Source organism: Diospyros lotus, chromosome 1 (genome assembly GCF_014633365.1).
Source record: "Diospyros lotus cultivar Yz01 chromosome 1, ASM1463336v1, whole genome shotgun sequence".
In the NCBI taxonomy this organism is placed as follows: domain Eukaryota; kingdom Viridiplantae; phylum Streptophyta; class Magnoliopsida; order Ericales; family Ebenaceae; genus Diospyros; species Diospyros lotus.
This window is the reverse complement of record NC_068338.1, coordinates 53771170-53794813: the sequence shown is the minus strand read 5'-3', so window position 1 is coordinate 53794813 and position 23644 is coordinate 53771170. Positions and strand designations below refer to the sequence as shown.

The 23644-nt window shown below is 36.2% G+C and overlaps 1 protein-coding gene across 3 annotated transcripts in view; it reads right to left on the bottom strand.

Moving 5' to 3' along the window:
• LOC127800621 (protein CHROMATIN REMODELING 20) overlaps positions 1-23171 on the bottom strand; it is a 79067-nt gene extending 55896 nt beyond the window's left edge. Inside the window, exons 1-6 of one of the 3 annotated variants that reach the window (XM_052335537.1) lie at positions 22982-23171; positions 3594-3835; positions 2369-2555; positions 2126-2188; positions 1897-1992; positions 1719-1811 (exon numbers count right to left, since the gene is read on the bottom strand). In XM_052335537.1, coding sequence (XP_052191497.1) covers positions 1719-1811; positions 1897-1992; positions 2126-2188; positions 2369-2488 — 372 coding nt within the window. In that variant the 5' untranslated portion in view covers positions 2489-2555; positions 3594-3835; positions 22982-23171. The remainder of the gene's footprint in view (positions 1-1718; positions 1812-1896; positions 1993-2125; positions 2189-2368; positions 2556-3593; positions 3836-22981) is intronic. The other 2 variants (XM_052335374.1, XM_052335459.1) reach the window with 2 other exon arrangements.
• Positions 23172-23644: the final 473 nt, after the last annotated feature.

Sequence of the window (23644 nt, the reverse complement as noted above, 5' to 3'; positions counted from 1 at the left end):
GGGCTTGTGCAAACAAAAAACACTAACTGCATTAAGTCATTAACTAAGTTTTCCAATTACCCTTGATGCTACTTATGTAGGATCAATGTGAAAAAAACCATCATAAGAGAGAGAGAGAGAGAGAGAGATTTAAAAAAATAAGGCTGGGGCACAATGAAGAGCCTTATTTTTCTGGTGAAATGTAACAAAAATTGAATAGTTCTAACAACAAAAAGACACTAGTCAAAAGAGATATTGGTCCTAATACTGAATTAAAATCAGAAAGTGAAGAGTTTACCCGCCTTTGAAATTTTATTTTGGAGGCTTTTCTGAAGTTTGAAAGAAGTAACTCAGATTACTTATTTCTTTTAGTTAAGAGTTCAGAGGTTAGACAAAGGTCAATTATATTCAATTCTGAGGCTATAATAATTCTAAGAAGAAGAAAATTCAGAAGAGAAGACAAAAGGAAGAAGCATCCAGGAGTCATTTCTAGATTGCCCCAGGCATCAATTGGGATTAAAGGGCATTTTACAGCCCAAATGAATCTCTAAAACAAGTTCTGCCCTGGAAGAGTAAATTTATATGAGCCCTTTAGAGGAGCAATGGCCTAGGCTCCTTTCCTCAGGTAAGCAGACTCTTAGTCACGTAAACTTGTAAAAAAAAAAAAAAAGAGCACATTAGAAATTAAAAAAGAAAAGACATTATATGATGTTTTCGGGCCTGTCATGAAACTACAGCTATGACTTATAAACAGAGGTTTAGGAAGAGCATAACATCCCTGACCAGTGCAACATCATAAAACATAAAGAAAACTGACCAAATATCCCAAAAACAAATATTTCTAGGGGGATTTTAAAAGATAAATAAATAAAAAGAATATATTCAAAGGCCAAAAATATGACACTGCATATTTCAAGGCCAAAAGCGAACTATGACAATTCCCAAAGTTGATCTCTTCCATATTTTACTATTTTTCGTTTCTTTCATCACTTCCTTATTTTACCATTCATTGAGGAAGAAATGGACTGTATCAACAATAACAACAATCACAAGCCTTGATCATACTAAAAGGACTGTATCAAGAAAGAGGAAAAAATATGTGAACCAAAGTTCCACCATAATTCAGTTCATGCAATCCTTTCCCTGCATTACAATTTTCCTACTTTTCCCTTGCAATGTATTCAGAGGCAAAAATGCCACTTTTTTTAGTTTTGCTTGTTAAAAAAATAAGTTTCAGAGCCAATAAAACAAAGTTCATATGTAAAATGACTAATAAAGAATGAGTGCAAGTGTGCAGAATAGTACATCAGGGATCGCTCTTTATCAATCTTCTGGTTGGATTACATAGCTGTCAACCAAAGAAAAACAAAATGTTGGTTTGACCTAGCAACCAGTATTTCACGTGGCATGTAGATAAATTCCAAGTTCAATATGAACATGACAACAACAAAAAGTTAACTCATGCTTTAAAACAAAGGCAAATGAAGCAAAGATCACATTTGTTTCTTTTATTTATTTTTTTCCTTTGGTCAATCTCAAAATTCATAGTTTTAGTAGTAAAAGCACAAAGTTTTTGAAGAAAGTGTACAGAAAAAGCACATTTTTGCATTTAATTCATAAAGACATATATGACATTACCAACTAAGTGAATTAATGACAATAAAAACCAAAAACACAAATTCACAGCAGAACATAACAACAGCCAGTTAGAGATACTAGAATGTAGAAAAGAAGCAGACCAACAAGTGAGCACTTTCTGTCTCGAGCTCATCAAGCACAGCTTCCCACTCTTCTCTGAAAGTGGCCATTTCATCAGCAACCGCCTTCTCAAGCTATCAACAGAAGAATAGGCCTCGATAAATGGCATGAGCAAAGCAGTCTAAATAGACAAAAAAGGTAAAAGGGTAGAAAGATAACATCGTCTCCATGAAGAGATTGTGCCAATTCTTGCCGAACTTCAGTCTCCACTTTAGCTAGTGACTCATCTTCAAGTGATTCTTGTGCCTCTGCAGCCTGAATTGAGAACAATAGAACCCCCAGCCCAAAAAAGTATAAAAGAAAATAACAGAATTGAAAAAAGGTAAAGATAAATCATAGCAATTTAAATCAATAAGAAAACAATAAAACCAAGTGAATAACATAATACCTTGCCCTCAACTTGCAAAAGTTCAGCAATAAGCTCTTCAATTTCTTCCTCAGTCAAATGTGCCTTCTCAAGGTATGACAAAGGACAATAATAAGCATGATGAAAGCATAAAAATGTTTCAATAGAACCAAGAGAACAGGAGCATAAAAAATAAATTTCTCATATCCCTTTGCTTAATCTCATATTCCAACTCTCATGCTCAAAATTTATGAAGTGAATAAAATATGATCCATGGTGACTTGCCTCATGATGCAATCCATCATCTTCGGAAGATATTGAAGGCCCATTATCATCAAAGTCACTGGTAGAAGGATCACTAGAAGCACTCTCAACATCATCCACTTCCTCATGGTTTTCCTCCATTACTTGTTTTAGCAGTAATGACCACAAAATAGCCCTTCAAAACATCATCTAGGATCTTAACCAACAGCTGGCAATAAGGTAAACAAAAATTTAATTGTCACTTAAAACACATATGACAAACAGAATGAGAAAAGGCTGCACATTGTCAAGTATGCCATCCACAATGAACATTTTTTTATCAGAATAAAAATTAAAAAAGAATGCAAAAAGAGATAATAATAATAATAATAATAATAATAATAGGCTTTTCAACATTCTATATATTTGAAAAGAGGTACTAACAAAAAGTCCTTTAGTTCAACTTGGCCCTTCATGTTAGCATGGTTTTCATCCATCAATATGCCAATGACAAGCATAGGCATTAGAACAAAAGGGTGGGCATATTGGTCAACTACAAGTTTAACAAAGATGCTACCCAATCTCAGTTTGAGTTTAAAACATTAATGAGGAAGACCAAAGAAAATCTGTCTGCCCTGAGATGTCAATGTAATGACCTTAAAAGAGAATTTAGGACCTACAATTCATGTACCCAACCTAACTGGTGGGATTAAGGCTTGAGATATTGTTGTAAGAATATAAATATTTCACACCTCTTGAACTAGCCCAAGTTATAAATGAAGTCGTTGAAAATTTTGCACCTAGAATGCAACACAATCGGCTTTTAGACAAGTTACTCTCATAAGTTGCGTATCAACTAAATGCTTACAAATCAAATGCCACACACTAGATCTATGAAAAACAAATCTTAGCCAGATAGCCAACTGAACAACAGACCATATCGAATCCTCATAAATTCAAACTAAATTTGAAAACTTGTATATATTATGAGAAGCCAAGACAAATTCTCATTCTTATTTTTAGAGCATGAGAATCAAAATGCAGACTAAAATTGCAAACCCCATTCATTAAACATCCCTAAAACCTAAAAGCCCCAAGACAAGACGAACAACTTTTGGTGTTCGGTCTCGGCACAATCTGGCCTAAACTCAGTCAAGAATCCCCAAAATCAACAACCAAAGTCGAAATAGAGCCATTTGCTTTTGCGAAAACCCAGACCTAGAAAGCACATCAAAACGGAAAAAGCTTGGCAAGGGCAATGAATTACCAGCAAGTTACTCAGAATTCAGTGAGGACATAGTCACAGGTGGGTGATCTTTGTATCCATCGCTATCACCATAATCATCCGCATCATTTTTAGGGCAGATAGGTGTAGATGCGCTCCCGTCTTCCAGTTGCGTGCTTCGGCTTCTTTTCAGGACAGCGAGTGGAGAGAGCACAGGCAGGATAAAAATGCACGAACCTCGATCCCAAGCTTTAGGCGGACATCACCTGTTAAGTAATTACACACTTCATAATTTTGAAGAATCTTGAATTAAATAATTACTCATTTTTAAATTTTATTCAAATAAAAAAAAAACTATAAATTATCCTCTAATGTTTTTAATAACCTTTAATTTTGAAAGTTAAATACATACATGTATATCATATAAAGCATCTCTATATCTTTGCACTTAAAAGTTTGAACCACTTTTTTTTTTTTTTTTTGTTGAAAAATTTTGACTTTGTAAGGAAATATCAATCTTCATGCAATGCATCTATTAGGTTTCCCTTTTTCAGAAAAGTGAATGAAAAATAAGGCAACAAAAACTCAGATAAATCAAAGGTGTACATCTAACCCCAATCCATGCATATAAGTGGTCCAGATGCTCTTCACAGTGATTAAGCAGAGAAATTAATGTTTTCAATTGACAAGAACATATGTTAAATATTTTACTTTATATTACACATTGAGACCTATCCGTTCTTTCAGATCAAATTCACTGAATCCCATAAATGTTTTCAAAATCCTTTTAATGATGTTCCTTAAAAGTGCTAGAGAAATATGCACATTATGGAATAGCTTCCTTTAAAAAATTCTTTTAGTGCTTGTTATTTAAAGAACATTTGTTTGAAAAAACTAAAGAATGTATTTAATCATTTTAAAGTAAAAAAACATAAATTCTAACGGTTTAACATTACTAAGCAACATTTCTTTAACAAAATTAAAGAATGAATTCAATTATTTGAAATAAAAACCAAATTTCCTATAATTTAACATTAAAAATATTGCTTTTAATTATGTTTCTAACATATATAATCTTTTTTTTTCTTTGGCGCGGGGGGGGGGGGGGGGGGGGGGGGGGTGTTAAACTAACATATATATTCAATCTCCTTCAAATAAAATAGTAGAATAAGTTTAAATCTTTCATAAGTTGAGATAGATATATACTATTATTATTCAAATTATCGATTGATAAAATTGATTAACTTTTAACTTGAAAAAGAAAATTATTTTAAAAAGGATAAATACGAATACCATTAGGAGTATGGAAAAATAATTCATATCTCAAGAACAATATTAGATATATCTAACTTTTATGGTGTTTATATATTAAATTGTCTTTGTTTGTAGTAGGGGAGAGCAAAAGTTCGATTTACCCGAACAAACCGAACCGAACCAACCGAACTTGTCGATTTGGTTCGGTTTTTTTCTTGCATCTGTTCAGTTCACTTAATTTTTCTCAAAAGTTTGATTTTCAGTTTTCGATTCAATTTTCTGGTGGGAATAACCAAACTAACCGAACTTTAAAACGAAGTTGTTTTTATGCTTATAAAACGATGTTGTTTTCTTCAATTTTGTGTGGTTTCTATCGATTACTTCAGTTTTCTTTGATTTTTTCAATTTAATCGATTCGGTTTGGTTTATACGGTTTGGGTTCGATTTTTTCGATTATTGGTTAGTTCGATTTTTTGGGTTAATCGATCGATTCGATTCTATTTTGCTCCCGATTCGGTTTAATCAGTTAGTGGATTTTGCACAGACCTTACAAGGTTTTGAGGAAAATCAACAACAATGCATACGAAGTTGATCTTCCCTCTTCATTTGCTATTTCGAAGACCTTCAATGTGTTAGATATCTACCCTTACTATCCTTCAGACAAGTCTTTATACCCAGATTTGGAGTCTCAACTCGAGAACATGTTTTCTTGAAGTGGAGGGATCTAACACAAAGCTTTCATTTTATTAATTTTACTAATTTTCATAATCTCAATTATTTAATTCTTTTAGGGCTTATTTTACTATTTTGTAGGAAGATTTAATTTATTTCTTGTTATAGAATATTTAGGATTACTATTTTGTCTTTGACTTAGCTGTACTTTTCCTTTCTTAATTAAGATTCTTTATAAATAGCAGGGCCTTTAAGTCTATTTTAGTTAGTCAATAACATAACTTTATTTCATACAATTGAGAGAGTTTTCTTCGGTTCTTGCACTTGTGTGCCTATGTGAGAACTAGCGATTGCTTTTTCCTTTATTTATCATGCTATTCATTACGTCAGCCAACTGAGTAAGCAATGTCAACATTTAATAGTTTTTCCTAATAGAAGGTTGGCAGTCCAAAATTAAAACAAAATTGGAGTCGGATGTTAATATTGATACAATTAAAAGCTCAATCCAAAATTGAAACAAAGGTAAAAGTTTGGTTTTTTTTTGGGCAATTTGCCCTAATATTTATGATCGAATGTGGACGTAGAAAAAAAAAAACAGAAAAAAAAAAAATCGCATTTCCATGCTAGAGTTCACATTCCATGAAACTAACGTCATGTGACTCGTGTCAAGGAAATTACCTTGTGACACTAGTTTTATTTGATTATTGATTATACTATTTTTTTATAAATTTATAAATTACCGATTATAGATTGTTGTTTTTACTATTATATAAATTTATAGATTATCAATTAATGTCCTCTGGAAAAAATATGCGCTCAAAAAAAAATTTGTTTGATCTGAATACAAAAATAATGTGGCAATGGCATTTTTGAAATATAAATTACTTCAGAAAGTAATTTATTTTAATTATAAAGATTCCTACTGATATCGAGTTATGGATTTAAGAATACTAGATTATTCTAGTTTGAACCAAATTTGTATTATGGTTAACCATTGAACAAGATTTGAATCAATTTCAGTCAAAAAAACAAGCTTTGTGCCTTCATTTGGATTTCAGGTTCTGGACAGATTTTTGCATAGATCAAAAGATACTAGAACACTAGATTATTTTTGTTTGTGCCTTCATTTAGATCAAAAATAATATGTTCCGATTAGGAGAAGGCTCCTTTATGAGCTAATCTTATGACGAGAGAAATCAAATTTTAGGAGAAAAATATCATGTATATCCCAACCCCTTAGGCATATGGCATCTCTAAATTGTGTGTGGACACATGTTCAGGGTTTGTGATATGTGCCAGTTCAATTAAAATTATGCTTGTGTGAAATTGTGTAGACATAAGGGGATGGACTTGAAATGGGGCGCTAGGCAGCTCACAAAAGATGATATATGGTAGCAACAGCCAAGAGGTTTGTCTAACCAGACGACCAGGTATACAGCCAACAAGACAAGGGTCTCACAGGCCTATTAAGGTGAAAATAAGGCTATTCATGGGTAGTAGAACTTTGAGGTATACAAGGGTAGGCCTAAAACAAAGATTACCATGGTGAAGCCACATGGAGCTGAGGGTGGGCAATCCCCCCCCCCCCCCCCCCCACACACACACACCCACTTCAAGTTTCTAAAAAGTACGTGAACTGCATGTTGTTTGAAATTTTAAATTTTTTTTCAAAATTGCCCCTGCTTTAATATATGAAACATCAATCAATTTGAAAAGAGAAAAGGAGTGAGTCATAAAGTTACTAAAAATAAAAAAATGGTTAATTGCTTTAAGATATTTTAAAATGTTTAGGGTTACAGCAAAAGAAAACTGGGTATATTTTGTAATTTCAAAAAGTATGTAGGTAAAAAAAGATATAAAAGGATAATTTTTATAAATATAAAAAATGTTAATAATAGTAACTTGTTACCTTCTTTAGGATATATATATATATATATATATATTTTTTTTTTTGGGGGGGGGGGGGGGGGACAAGAAAAATGAGAGAGGAAATTACTAAAACATGAAGAAAATTGATCAAACAAAAAATTTAACTTTTTTTATTTCAAAACCTTCATCAATTTCATGACAAGTTTACTTCTATAAGTTAAGGTAAATAAACCCTACCTTTTAGTTTTCTTATATCATATTTTTATGTTATTATCAAATTTAGTTTTTGGGTACAAATAATTTAACTAATTAAATCAATTAAAATAATAATAAATTGAAAGTTTTTCAATCGTAATTAGTTTTAAACTAAAATAAATTTTTTAATTATATATTTTGTAATTCTAATACTAACTATATGAATCAAAATAATAATAAATTTTTTAATTATATATTTTGTAATTCTAATACTAACTATATGAATCAACATAATAATAAATTGATAGTTTTCCAATTGTAATTAGTTTTAATTAAACTAAAATATATTTTTTAATAAGTTATACTTATGGATAAGTTTCTTAAAGAGAGAAGCAATATTAGATCAACAATCATCTCTTTAAAATTATGGAGATTGAGATGATGAAACTGTTTTTAAGAATTTGTGGAGCTGAAATTAACTTAAAAAGATCTTTTATAAGATCCTTGATTGTGGATTAAAATTTCACACTATCATCTACATGAGCAAGACCATATATGTAGAATTTACATATAAAAGAATTCTGTATAAACTTTTTGTGATTATAATTTTTTAGAAAAACAAAAAATTTATTGAAAGATTTTGTACCTCTTAGTTTAATGAGTAAGGAAAAGTTTATACAAAATTCTTATGTGGCTATTTTTTCAGACTTAACTTTAAAAAGTAAGGAAAAGCTTTATGTTTTAATTTATTTATCTTGTTTACTCAATTAAAATATAGGACATACTATAATACTATATTTAAAAAAAGGTAAATTGACCAAACATCCCCATAACCTTGGTCATTTGACCTGGACACCCCCTAAATTCTAAAATGCGCCATATCAATTCTTGAACTTTACAAAATTAAACATAACACCCCTTGAATTAGCCATGAAACCGCCTAAACTCTGGCCTTTTCATGGGGTGTGGTGGCTAATTTTTGATATAGTTTAGGGACTGATTTGGTGAATTTTAAAATTCATGGAGTGTCCATGCCAAAGGGCTAAAGTTGAAGGGACATACAGTCAATTTATGCTTAAAAAAAAAGGTAGAATACAATAACCACCCCAAGGTTTGGCATAATTATAGAGACCTTCCTTGAGAATTAAAACTTGTATTAGCCAACATCCTTGTCGTTAAACGACGACAGTTAAATTTTTTAAAATGCCAAAGTTACCCTCCCATTTCAATCTCCCTCTCTCACTCTCTCTCTAGCAATGGTGACAACTCTTCTTCTCCAACAATGGCAATGGTGTATTCTCTTCTCTTCTTTTCCTCTCTCTCCCTCCTCTTAATTCTCTCTCCTCTATCTCTCTTCTCTCATCTCTCTCAACCATTGTGACGGCTTATCAACGAGGGGAATTAGCATCTTCCCTCTCCCCAACTCTTTGTCTTTGGCAAAGGTTTGAAGATGGCTGAACAGGTGTCACAAATCATGTTTGCCCATAAATCCCATCACACAATAGGGCTTTTGGATAAATCCCATCATTGTGGGGTTTCTCCATATCATAGTTATCAAAGGCGCGCCTAGGCACGAGGCGCCTTAAGGCGCCAGTTTGGCGCCTCGCCTTGGCCAAGGCGAGGCGGTTTTGGCGAGGCCCTCGCCTTGCACGCCTAGGCGCTGGGGCGTGAGGCGCGCCTAGGCGTGCCTCATGAAACTGAGGTTTTCTACTTAAATCTTGTAGCCCAATCGCGCTTGCCTCTCCTCCCGACTGCATCCAGCCGCGCTTGCCTCTCCTCTCCAGCTCGTTGCTCGCTCCTCACTCCTCCCTACTATAGCATCTACCGTGCTTGCCTCTCCTCCCAACTCGTTGCTCGCTGGCCCTCGCTGCTCGCTCGCCCTCGCCCGATCTTCCATTCTTCCTCTTCCTCTCTAGCCCTAGCCGCGCGGCCACGCCTGCCTCCTCTCTTCCTCTTCTCTCCAGCTCGCCCTCGCCCGATCTTCTTCTTCCTCTCCTCTCCAGCTGCGACCCCCTCCTCTCTTTCTCTCCAGCCCCAGCCCGATCCTCCTCTTCCTCTCTGCCCCGCCTGCCTCCTCTCTTCCTCTCCTCTCCAGCTCGCTGCTTGCTCGATCTTCCTCTCCAGTCTCCAGCCGCACCCTTTCTTCTATTCTCCTCTACTGAGTCGGCCCACGCCACGGTCTTCTCCTCTCTTCCTCGCCTCTTCTCATCTGCTCTTGAGCTCTTCAAGTTGAAGCTGCTAAGGGCCTAAAGCCGCCGCCGCCGCTGCCCACATCTTCTCCTATATTCATAATTTCATATTGTAAGTTCTTTAGTTGTATTTTATTTGTTTATTTCTTGCATTTTTGCTTAATTTATTTTGCTGGCAGCTGGTTGCTGAAATTTGCTTTTAAGTCTTTATAATTTATTTCTATAATTAGGAGAATTTTGATGAAATTGGAACTGTGTTGCAACAGCCCAATAAATGTCGTCAACCACTTCCAAAACGGACCCGGCATGGAATTATTTTGAAGCTGATCCTAATGATAGAAATACCACCACATGTAAATTTTGTCGTAAAGTAACAAAAGGTGGTATATTTCGGGCAAAACAACATCTTGTGGGCGGTTTTAGGAATACCAAAGCTTGTCCAAAATGTCCTCCATCAGTAAAAGAAGAGATTGGAGAGTACATGCAAAAGAAGAAAAATAACAGGGATGAGCTAAATATAGCATCGTTGATGATCTCCTTGATGTTGATTGATTAAAAAACTTTTTTATATTGATTGTGGACTTGAAATGTTTATGTGTTTGTTTAGAACTACTTTGCATTATAATTGGTACTTGGTAAAGTTTAAGACTTTAAGTTTGAACTTTGATGATGTTTCTAGTTTAGAATTTGCATGATGAATGAATTAACTTTGATGTTGTTAGTTTATAGAATTTGAAGATAATGAATCATGAATGATATGAATGTGTTATTATTGATAATTTGATAGTTGTTTATGATTTTACAAGATTTTGAGTTTTTTTCTTAAAAGGTACGCCTCACTTCGCAAAGGCGCGCCTCGCCTCGTGCGCCTTGCGCCTCAGGCTCCAGGACCTTTTGCGCCTCGCTGCGCCTCGCGCCTTTCAGAACTATGCTCCATATACCCCCACCACAATGGGTCAACAATCAAAGATTAGAAACCCACATCGATTATGGGGTTTGCCAAACCTTCCTCCCCATCTTTCTCCCTCTCGTAATGGAACCCTAGCAATTGATGGGGTCAACTGTCAACAACACCATGATGGCGGCTTCCAATCAACAGCACCAGTGGTATTTTCTTGTTTTTAATTTTACTGAAATGATAAGAGATATGAGAGAGAGAATTATAGTGGTAAACTAGCCATTTTATCTTTATTTTTAATAAGGTAGATCACTGAAATTTCTCAAACTAGAGGGGAGGTCCCTATAATTATGCCAATTTGCCCTTGCTGGCTGCAAGTCTTGGCTTCATCATAGAATGATGAGAAGCTCTAAGTAGTAGTGAACAAGGTCCCTACTGCAAGCAGTTAGGAGCAGCTGATGTAATATTAATAGAGAAGGATTTTGTTATGGGATTAAGATATGGCATTGTGTTATTTCTGTAATAATCCTTTTCTACTATAGTGGGGATAAAGCTTCATTTATTGTTGTTGCAGTATAATCCTTGTCTCTCTTAACTAACCATGACAGCGAACAACACTATTTCCTTGATGAATAATGATTCCATAGAGAAAATGAGAGAACCATATGACATGACCTATTTTTATTCTGAGTAATTTAGTTCAGCTTGCCCTAAATGTTTGCATGGTATTCATAGTTCATCCATTACAACTCTCAAGGACAAGCATGGGCATTAGAATGAAAGGATGGGAATATAGGTCACCCCGAGAGTTTCATTTGTTAAATAGTTTGAGTTCTAAACCTTAATGAGAAAACAACAACAACAATATATCCCGCCTTTATCCCACTATGTGGGGTCGGCTACATGAATTCTAAATTTTCATGTATTTCTGCTTTTTTTCATATCTTCATTTAGGCTCTAACACTTCATATCAAACTTTAATGTCTCTTTCAAATTTTCTTAGATCTGCTCTCTCTTTTTTTGACTAATTGTTCCATTTCATCAACTCTCCTCACAGAAGCGTCTCTTGGTCTTCTTCTCACATGATCAAACCATCTTAGTCTAATCTCTTAAATCTTGTTCTTGATTGGCACTACTCTTACCTTATTACGAATAACCTCATTTCTAATTTTATCTTTTCTTGTATAGCCGCACATCCATCTTAACATCCTCATCTCCGCTACGGTCGTCTTTTGCTCATACTGGTATTTGACTGCCCAATATTCTGAACCATATAACAAAATTGGTCTTATAGATGTCCTATAGAATTTTCCTTTCAGTTTTAATGGGATTTTACCATCACATAATACTTCTGATGCATTTCTCCATTTTAGCCAACCTGCATTAATTTTATGCGTAACATCCTCGTAAATTTCTCTATCTTTTTGAATCACTGATCCCAAATATCGAAAATGGTCTTTTCTTTGTATGATTTGGTCTTTTCTTACTAAATTTACATTCCATATATTTTGTTTTCATTCTACTTAATTTAAATCCCTTAGATTCTAAATTGTTTCTCCACAACTTAAACTTAGTGTCCACTCCTTCTTTTGTTTCATCCACCAACACTATGTCATCTGCAAATAGCATACACCATGGCACCTCTATCTGAATGTGTTTAGTGAGTTCATCCATTACTAAAGCAAATAAGTATGGACTTAGTACAGAACCTTGATGCAATCCCATTGTAATTTTAAACGGTTCAGTATCCCTCCACATGTTCTGACTCTTGTCTCTGTATCGTGATATATGTCCTTAAGAACTTGTATATAGGTGTCATGAACTAGGGTTCATGACGGACTGAAATGGACAATCGGAAGAATCCGATTAAATAAAGGTTAAGGGCAGAATGTATTAGAGGGAAAATTGAAGAAGAATGGAGGAGAAATTAGAGAGAAAATGAGGGAGAGCAGAATAGAGAAATGAGAGGAAGATTGTAGAGAAACTTAGAGAGAAAATAGAATAATCATTTATCATTCAAAACATATCTTCTCCTCTTACAATGGGGCCTTTATATAGGCATAGTAGCTAGTTAACTAATTTCTAACAACCTCCTAATAGCACTCATGTGCTTCTAACAACTTGTAAAAAATATCGTAACAACCCACTACAATCCTATTACCATAATACCCTTCTATTATTCCTTGGGTCATGACAATTCCCCCCCTCCTTGAAAGAGTTCTTGTCCCCAAGAACTTACAACAATTTAGCCATTGCTCCTCAACCAATACCAACTCTCTCTAGTTTGGTCGTTCTTTCTTTTATCATTTCTTTTCTAGGCCACTTCTTCTTTGTTCTTGGATACTCTTCAGCTGTCAATGTGTTCACATCAAATGCCTTCAATGAATTTAGCCGCTCCTTGTCGCAGGTAGCAGCTGAAATCTGCAACCCTACAGCCTTCAAATGTCGATCGTTTTGAAACTCTAACTGACCAGCTACCACATATGTTCCCCTCTTCTTATCATCTCCAAAATTGGCAGCAATATGGTGGCATTGTTTAGGATCAGCAAGTCTTCTTTCTACTGGGGCTGTCTCCCTCTTATCGTTTGATAAAAATCCCTCCACGTTATCTAGTCCTTCAGCCTTCCATTGTTGTTGCTCCTCAACCTCAAAATTTACAGCAACATTGTGGCACATTTTAGGATCAGCTCTACACACCTTCACAACATTGGAAGACATTTCAGCTACAAGTAGGCCATCTTCATAGCAGTTTGGCTTCTGGTTCCGCCTTTCCTTCACTTCTGATTCACGCTCCAACTCTTCCATAAAATGATCAATGCTCCTTGCTTCCTTGTTTGCCCTTTCTTTCAACTTCTCCTCCTGCTGCTCCATTCCAAGAAATTCCTCCTTATTAAAGCTTCCATGATAATCATCAAAATATTCCACCGGAAAGTTGTAATGATACTTCTTAATAAGTATCATCGCAAATTCTTGCAGCTTCTCACGGAACATTCGACCGAATTCCTTGCACTCTTCATGAATCCCATTGCTTATTCCTTTGTCCTTGTTGCTGCCAACTGAAAATGCAGCCTCCTTTGGCTGCCATTAAGGCTTCATTCCAACTGAAAAGGAAACTTTCTCCTGCTACAATTGAGACTCCATTGGACTCCTTCGTGCGCCACTTCCCAAGGCTTCACAAGCAGGACATTCCATTGAAAATGCAGCATCCTTTGGCTGCAATCGAGGCCCCATTTGTGTCACGTGTGCCCTGCTTCCCATGGTCGACATCTCACGGACATGACACTTGGAAGACCAAAGGATAGGGATTGTATACATACTGTTCTTCACTGATTTGCTGCTATTAGTCATTGAACTTCTAATCGCTGAAATTGATTGCCCTTGCCTTCAACTCAGATCTGGGTAATTGTCGAAGCTCTCTAGAATCTGCTTTGCACTTCCAAGTTCAGCCTCAGCTATCAGCCCAAGCTCAATCAATTCACCGGAGTTGCTGAAAACACAGTCGGACCAGCCAGGCCAAGTCGCCTTCAAGCCTTCTCAACCTGGACCTTAACTATGGAAACTGATTTCCCTGCTTCAACTCAAATCAAAATCGCAGCCAAAGAACAGCTACTGCCCAATCACCGTCCAGGGCTCCCTACACAATTTGCAATCGTTTTTTATTCCAAAATCACCACAACTAACTGCTGGTTCAATAGCTACACCCACTTCTGAGTCCAACCCACTGCATCGTAACAACCCCCAGTCGCTTCACCAACACAAGTCGGAAGGCAACCAAAATCGTAGCACACGGTACCTTCCGATAGAAGCGGCAACACCCCAAAACTCCGGTCGAAATTTCTTGATCAAACCCGCAATACCCAGCCACGCCTACAGGAAGCTTATCAGTCTGGTCGCAACTCTTTGGGTCATCCGCTTCACCTCCGACGGACTCATGCTCGCCTCAACAGTCGCACTTCAGTGGTCGTAGACCACCCTCCTTTCGTTGTCTTCCAACCGAACCAAGAATCACCTCCAAGGATCAGATCTATCATCGTCCAGAATCACTCTCGAGGACCACCGTCAACCCAAAGATCCCCGTCGACCCTCTGTTGCCTCTCGAGGTCAAGGATCACCGACTCAGCGACCCAGACCCAGTTGCTCCAGAATCACTGTCAAAATTGCCAAGGTCAGTTTCGCCTTCACCCGCCTTCCTCAATCGGTCTCCTCCTCCACTCAATCAATCGATGCTTTCGATCGGGTTGGGTGTTCAATTCGTTCACCCAGAATTTTGTCTTAGGCTGATGACCGCCTAAGTTCCAACCGATCGCTAGGAATCACTGCACCCAACCGTTATCAACTATCGTTTGAAATCCGCTTCACTGTGGATCAACAACGAGATTTGCACCCAAGTCGATTAACGTGTTCAGTGTGGCAGAACCGATTGAAGAAGGTGCAGAGCTTGATCGATCAAGGAAGGCGATTGTGATGCAACCAGCAGAATTCTCCGAAATTGAGAATGATGGCTGCAGTTTCTCTGAAATCCACCTACAACAGCTCCAAGGATGGGAAGGCCTTGCTCGTCTGTAAGTTCCAATCAACTAGAATCAAATCCACAGCCAAAGATTGACTGCTCTGATACCGATTTGTCATGAACTAGGGTTCATGACGGACTGAAATGGACAATCGGAAGAATCCGATTGAATGAAGGTTAAGGGCAGAATGTATTAGAGGGAAAATTGAAGAAGAATGGGGGAGAAATTAGAGAGAAAATGAGGGAGAGCATAATAGAGAAATGAGAGGAAGATTGTAGAGAAACTTAGAGAGAAAACAGAATATTCATTTATCATTCAAAACATATCTTCTCCTCTTACAATGGGGCCTTTATATAGGCATAGTAGCTAGTTAACTAATTTCTAACAACCTCCTAACAGCACCCATGTGCTTCTAACAACTTGTAAAAAATATCCTAACAACCCACTACAATCCTATTACCATAATACCCTTATATTATTCCTTGGGTCATGACAATAGGTTATTCGGACTCCTTTCTTCTCTAAAACCCTCCATAATACTTCTCTAGGGACCCTATCATAGGCCTTTTCTAGATCTATAAATACCATATGTAGGTCCTTCTGATGATCCCGACACATTTCCATTAGGTGCCTCAGTAGATATATAGCTTCCATTGTTGACCTACCAGGCATGAAACCAAACTGATTTTTCGAGACCTCTGTTTCTTTTCTAAGCCTCTGCTCTATTACTCTCTCCCAGTGTTTCATGGTATGGCTCATTAACTTAATTTCTCTGTAATTTTCACAGTTTTGAACATCTCCTTTGTTCTTATATATAGGGACCAAAGTGCTCTTCCTCCACTCATCTAGCATCTTTTTTTATTTAAGGATCGGGTTAAATAATTTCGTTAGCCAGGAGATGCCCTCTTCTCCCATGCATTTCCATGCTTCTATAGGTATATTATCCGGTCCCACCACCTTATGATTTTTCATCTTTTTTAACGCTTGCCTTATTTCTTTTGAAGTTATGCGTCGATAAAATGTATAGCTCACGTTCCCTTCGGAGTTACTAAGATGTCCCAACCTAACTCTTGTGTCCCCACCATCATTGAATAATTTTATGAAATACTCCTTCCATCTCTCCTTAATCACTCCCTCATTCACTAATACATTTTGGTTTTTATCTTTTATGCATTTCACTTGGTTTAGAAAGACCAGAGAAATTTTGTTTGCCCTTAGATATCAATACAATGGCCTTAATAGAGATGAGTTTAAGAGCTATGTTATGTTTGCATCAAGTAAACCCAAAGAAGTCAATAAAGTCCAGTCAAGCCCAAAGCGACTGGTTAGTTGGTTAGGTTTATTTTCTAACGGTAACTAGCATTTAGGATTAACAGTAATGTTATAACCGTTTATTTCTTGTATTGTCCGCCCCTATTATTTATAAATAGAGGATTGGGGTAGTCGCTTAGGCATGAAGTGAACAAGTGCAATTGTGAGAGAAAAGTCTAGTGAGATAACCTTTGTAATCTCGAGTTTCTGTTGTACTCGTGAGGGACTACTATTGTACTGGCTGTTCAAGATTGATAATTAAGATTGCTCTCGGGGATTCAAGGTTGGATATAGGATCATCAAATCATTGATGATCTGAACCAAGATAAATTTTGGTGTCTTCATGTGGTTTGCTTTCTATTCTTTATTGTTCAATTCTGTTTTTTTGTGATCTGTTATTGTGTATTGTTCAATCCATGTGTGTCGGGGATTCTATTCAGCAAATTGAGTGCATTCCAGTGCTCCCATGATAACAACTTGGTATGAGAGCACAAGTGTTTCATCTAGAAAAGCCAAGAATCTAAGTCTAGGGTCAAAACCAAGTCATGATAATGGCATCCACCGCATCTGCCACAAGATATGATATAGAGAAGTTCGATCGGCAAAATGACTTTGGTCTTTGGAATATGAAGATGAAGGCTTTGTTAGGGAATCTTGGACTGGAATAAGCACTCAATGGAGAGTCAAAAATGCCGACAACATATTCCCATAGTTGTTAAAGGCGCGCCAAGGCACAAGGCGCCTCGCTTGGGTCGAGGCGAGGTGATTTCAGCGAGACCCTCGCCTTGCACGGTGAGGCGCCTAGGCGCGCCTCATGAAACCTAGGTTTTAATTAAAACCTGGGCAGCCCAATTCGCTCCTCACTCCATCTTCCTCCCGACTCCAGCCACGCCAGCATCCTCTCTTCATCTCCTCTCCAGCCTCCCATCTTCTCGATTCCAGCATGTATACATTACAACATATTTACATTTATTTAATTTAAGTAAATGTCCACATTTTCTTTAATTTATATTTTACCTTCCATTTACTTTAATAGATAAATGTAAATAAGAAAGTACCTCCCATTTGGATTCAATAAAAATATCTAAAAAATCAAAATCCATAACAATAAGAAAATAGAATTTTGATTTTAGTACAAACTCAGGATTTAGCGATTTTACCACCCCAAAATACATACCTACTATTTCTTGAAAAATTCATTAAAAATCATTTTAACAACAATGAATATTAGCTATCAAAATACCGGGAGATAGTTTTTCAAAATAGAAACATTTTCTTATATGTCTCCTTATAATGCGCTAATCTTCCAGACTTAGAAAAAATGCGATAATCTTCCAGACTTAGAAAAATAACATTTTTCAAAATGAAAACATTTTCTTGATTGTGGACTTGTAGTGTTTATTGATTGTGGAGAGTACTAAAGCTTGTCCAAAATATCCTCCATCAGTAAAACAAGAGATTGGAGAGTATATGCAAAAGAAGAAGAATAACAAGGATGAGCGAAATATGGCACCGTTAGATGATGATTTTCAATTTAGTGAAGGATATGATGATGATGAGAGGAGTTGCCTCAAAGTAGAAAAAAACCCAATGTATTAAACAAACTCGATCACAATCAGGTTCAACTTCGGCTACAATTTCAAAGCTGCGAGTAACTCAGGTGATTAAAGAGGAAGAGGAAAGTGAGATAGAGACTGAAGATGATGGAGACTTGGAAGAGGGAGAAGAATTGGGACAGGAAGAAGAAGATGAGGGGGTGATTGAAGGGGATGATGAAGATGTTGACCTTGATGTTGATGATCTCCTTGATGATGATTGATTAAAACTTCTTTATTGATTGTGAACTTGTAGTGTTTATATGTTTGTTTAGAACTTTGCATGATGATTGGTACTCGTTTGAATTTGAGACTTTAAGTTTGAACTTTGATAATGTTTCTAGTTTAGAATTTGCATGATGAATGAATCAACTTTGATGTTGTTAGTTTAGAATTTGAAGATAATGAATCATTAATGATATGCATGTATTATTATTGATAATTTGATAGTTTTTTTATGATTTTACATGATTTTGAGTTTTTTTTTCTAAAAGGTGCGCCTCGCTTTGCAAAGGCACGCTTCGCCTCATACGCCTCGCACCTCAAGCTCCAGAACCTTTTACGCCTTGCTGCACCTCGCGCCTTTCAAAACTATGCATATGCCACCAAAAAGAAGAAGGAAATTGGGAAGAAAGCCTTGAACACTTTAATTTTAAGCCTAGGTGATAAAGTGCTACGAGAAGTCTCCAAAATGAAGACTGCAGCAAAATTGTGGCTTAAATTAGATGGTCTATATATGACTAAGTCTTTGTCTAGTAGGCTGTATTTAAAGGCTAATTTCTTTACATTTAGAATGAATGAAGGGCAAAAATTACAAGATCACATAAATGAATTTAATAAATTGTGTCTAGATCTTGAAAACATAGTAGTTAAATATGATGATGAGGATAAAGCTCTAGTCTTACTTCATTCTTTACCAAAATCCTATGAGACTTTTGTGAATATCTTGAAACACAGTAGGGATACTCTTTACATTTGATGATGTTATTGGAGCTATAAACTTCAAAGAATTACAGCAAAAAGTAGAGGGAAAGAACACTGCTGGAGATGTTGTTTCAGTCAAAATAAGGCCTGATAAGAGAGACCCTAGAGGCAAGAATAGATCTAGGTCAAGATCTAGGAATGGCAGGAAGATAATCAAATGTTATCACTGCCATGAGGAACGACATATTAAAAAGAATTGCCCTAAGAGAAAGAAGGAATTTCGAGAAAAAGGTAACCCTGAAATTACAACTTCTATATGTGAATTTGACTATGATAGTGCAAATGCCTTAGTTATATCTGATAAGGTAGATAAAGAGGTTTGGATCTTGGATTCAGGTTGTTCTATTCATATGACACCACATAGGGATTGGTTTCTAAATTTTAGGGATATTGGTGTGATAAGGTATTGTTAGGAAATAACCAAGAATGTAAAATTATGGGAATTGGAGACATTAAAATTAAACTGCACGATGGAACCATAAGAACACTAACTTCTATGGGATTTGTACTAGATTTAAAAAGAAACCTAATTTCACTTGGGGAATTGGATAAGAATGGCTACTCCTATCAAGGAGATGGTGGAGTCCTTAAAGTAACCAGAGGTTCTCTAATATGTATGAAAACAGTCCTGAAAAATGGGATTTATGTGCTACAAGCATCCACATTATGTGGTGAAGCTGCAGTAGGTGAAAACAAGGTCTATGAACAAACTAGACTTTGGCATTTTAGGATGGCTCATATAAGTGAACAAGGACTTAAAGAATTGTCCAAACAAGGGATTTTAGGATCCAGAAGGTCACGAAATTAGATAAATGAGAATCATGTATATTTGGAAAATCTGTAAAAGTCAAATTCCTTAAGAAAGCTATCCATTCCTCTAAGGCCCCTTTAGAATACATTCATTCGGATTTATGGGGCCCCAGACCTTATCCTATGGGGGAGCTAGGTATTTTCTATCTATAATAGATGATTTCTCAATGATGGTTTAGGTTTATGTATTAAAATCAAAAGACCACACTTTTGAAGCTTTCAAAAAATGGGAAACCATGGTAGAAAATCAGAGAGGTAGGAAAATCAAAATCATTAGGACAAATAACAGTTTGGAGTTTTGTAATAAAGAATGTGAGAAGTCAGAGGTAGAACTCCAATCTAAAAAGCCAGCTTAATAGGTGGAAGGATCCTCCTCCTTATATATAACCCAAGTTTTTCTTGCTGAGGCGATATGGGATTCTCACAAAGAATTTACCCAACTTCTTAATGAAAATGGCATCCTAAGGCACCTCACAGCCCCAGGAAATCCAAAACAAAATGGCTTAGCTGAAAGAATAAATAGAACCTTACTTGAGAAGCTGAGATGCTTGTTATTTCATGCTAGGTTACCAAAAGCATTTTGGGGTGAAGCTATAACAACTGCAACTTATGTGATAAATAGGTCCCCTTTAGTTGCCATAGGTTTTAAGACTCCCTATGAAATGTGGACTGGTAATAAGCCAAGCCTGACCATTTGAGAGTGTTTGGGTGTTTGGCTGTCACGACCCTAGGGAGAAGTGTGCAATATTATAAAATGTTAGGGTCTAAAGGAGGAAATAAAGGAGTTAGTAGAAATGTTGTGAATGGCTAACTGAAGCCGTTGGGTAGTTAGAAGATAGTTGATGTAGCTAGAGATCTTATAAACATAGACCTACAGCACTTTGGGAGATATCTTGGAAGTGAATAATCAATTTCTCTCACTCTTGACTCTTTATTTCCCTCTTCTTTCTTTTTTTTCTGTTTCTTTCTATCAATTCTCACGTTCACATATTTACCAAATTGCAAGCCCTAATTCAAGGGCATACTCCTCTCACCTTCTTGCTACAAGAAAGCATAATGGAATGCCTCTCACCCGACCTCTATTTATACACCATAGAGGCGGTAAACACAAAACTAACTAAAGATCGGTTAGTTACAACCAACTAACTGGACTGCTAACTAACCCTTCTAGAAACAAACTTTCTAAAATAACACAAGTGATATACAAATGCTAACAGTAAGAAACCCTCTTCCCGAGACAAAAACTAATCTAATACAAGTTATTACAACAGAAATGCTATACACTTAGCTAAAAATCAAGCCCATCATGAAAGAACCAATCATATAGATGTTAGGTATCTATTATCAGAAAAATTCTTGAAAGAAAAAAAGTTAATCTGATTAAAGTTGCAAGTGAAGATAATGTTGCATATATGTTTACTAAAGCTATGTCAATGGCCAAATTGCATCATTGCTTGAGGCTTCTTCATGTATCTCTATGTGAATGATTAGATATGAATGTAGGTCCTAAGGAGAGCAAATCGTGGAAATCAAGCCTTGGGTAGTACTAGTGCAAATGGTGGAATTTGTTATGTTTGCATCAAGTAAACCCAAAGAAGTCAATGAAGTCCAGTCAAGCCCAAAGCAACTGGTTAGTAGGTTAGGTTTATTTTCTAACGGTAACTAGCGTTTAGGATTAACAGTAATGTTATAACCGTTTATTTCTTATATTGTCCGCCCTATTGTTTAATGTTTATAAATAGAGGGCTGGGGTAGTCGCTTAGGCATGAGGTGAAGGAGTGTAATTGTGAGAGAAAAGTCTAGCGAGGGAAAACTATTGTACTTGTTGTTCAAGATTGATAAGTAAGATTGCTCTCGGGGGTTCAAGGCTAGATGTAGGATCATCAAATCATTGACGATCTGAACCAAAATAAATTTTGGTGTCTTCGTGTGGTTTGCTTTCTGTTCTTTATTGTTCAATTCTGTTTTTTGTGATCTGCTATTGTGTATTGTTCAATCTGTGTGTGTGGGTGATTCTATTCGACAAATTGAGTGCATTCTAGTGCTACCCAGTGTTCAAAAACGCGGCCTAGGCGGCCGCCTAGGCGTTAGGCGGACCTTTGCCGCCCCGAATACATGCAAATCGGCATCCTAGGCGGCGGCCCAGGCGGTGTCTAGGCGGCCCAGGCGGTCAAAATGCCAAAATACAAAACAATACCTTGGCACCATTTATATATATATATATAAATATATTATTTATTATTTATATATATAAACATATATATATAAATCTCTCTGTCAACTAGTACATCTAATCTATTTATATAAGTTTCATTTGTCTTTAACTTTGATTTATCTAAAACTAACATGAAATTACATCAAAAATTAAAAAAAAAAACAACAACAACAACAACAACAGTCCGCCTAGGCATCCTAGGCGCTAGGCCCCAGTCTGGCGCCCGACTAACGCCTAGCGCGTTTTAGAACACTGGTGCTACCAATATAACAAGCTACAATTCATATAGTTGACCCTAACTAGTGAGATTAAGACTTGAGATGTCATCGATGTTATTGTTGTGAGAATATGAGTAATTCACACCTCTCGTGTAGCCAAAGTTTTAGATGAGTTTGTCATTAAAGATTTTGCACCTATAATGTAATGCCATCAGCTTTTAGACAAGTTACTCCCGTAAGTTTGGGATTTTGCACCTATAATGTAATGCCATCAGATTTTAGACAAGTTACTCCCGTAAGTTAGGCATCTACTAAATGCTTACAATTTTAATGCCACGCGCTAAACTTATGAAAAACAAATCTTAGCCAGATACTCAGCTGAACAACACGCCATTGGCAATCCACGTAAATTCAAACTAAATTTGAGAAGCTGTATATCGTATAAGAAGCCAAGACAAGCACGAGAATCAAAATGTAGACTAAAATTGAAAACCCCATTCATTGAATTTGAAGAAATCCCCCTAAAACCTGAAAAAGACCGAAGGTGGACAAGTTTCGGCGTGGGGTTTCAGCGCAATCTGGCATAAACCCATTTAAGAATGCCCAAAAATGAACAATTCTAGTCGAAACAAAGCCGTTTGTTTCGGCCGAAACCCAGACCCATAAAGCACATCAATAGGGGAAAAGCTCGGTAAGGGCAGTGAATTACCAGCGGAGCAAGTCAATTGGAGTCCGGCGAGTACGCCGCCGTCACGGGACTGGTGATCTTCGAGTCCGTCGCGCCGTTTCTAGGGCAGATTGATCGTCTTCCGATTGCGTGCGTCGGCTTGTTTTTCAGGAGAGAGAGAGAGAGAGAGAGAGTAGATACAGGAAAAAGGCACAAAAGCCCATCACCAGGCTTTAGGTGAACTTCACGTCTTCACCTATTAATTAACTGCTCGTCTCTACATTTTTTATAATTTTTCAATATAATAAATTCTCATTTCTAAATTTTGTTCCAATAAGAAACATCTATTAATTAATTAGTTTAACATTGAAATTTAAATATATATATATATATGTGTGTGTGTGCGCCTGTGTGTGATGCATATATATCATATAAGGCATCCCTAGAGTTTATGGTTTGGACAATAATTTTTTAAATATATATATATATGTGTGTCTCTCTTATGCATATATTATATCAATATAAGGCTGAATTATTTTTTAAACTAATATATAAAATGTTCAAAATAAGATTATGAAATATTTTTAGATTTTTATTTAATTATTTGTTAATTTTTTTATAATTTACAAAGATGACACGTGTATTATTTTTTTATTTATAAAAATAAAAATAAATTTATCTAAATAAGAAATAAATAAATTTATT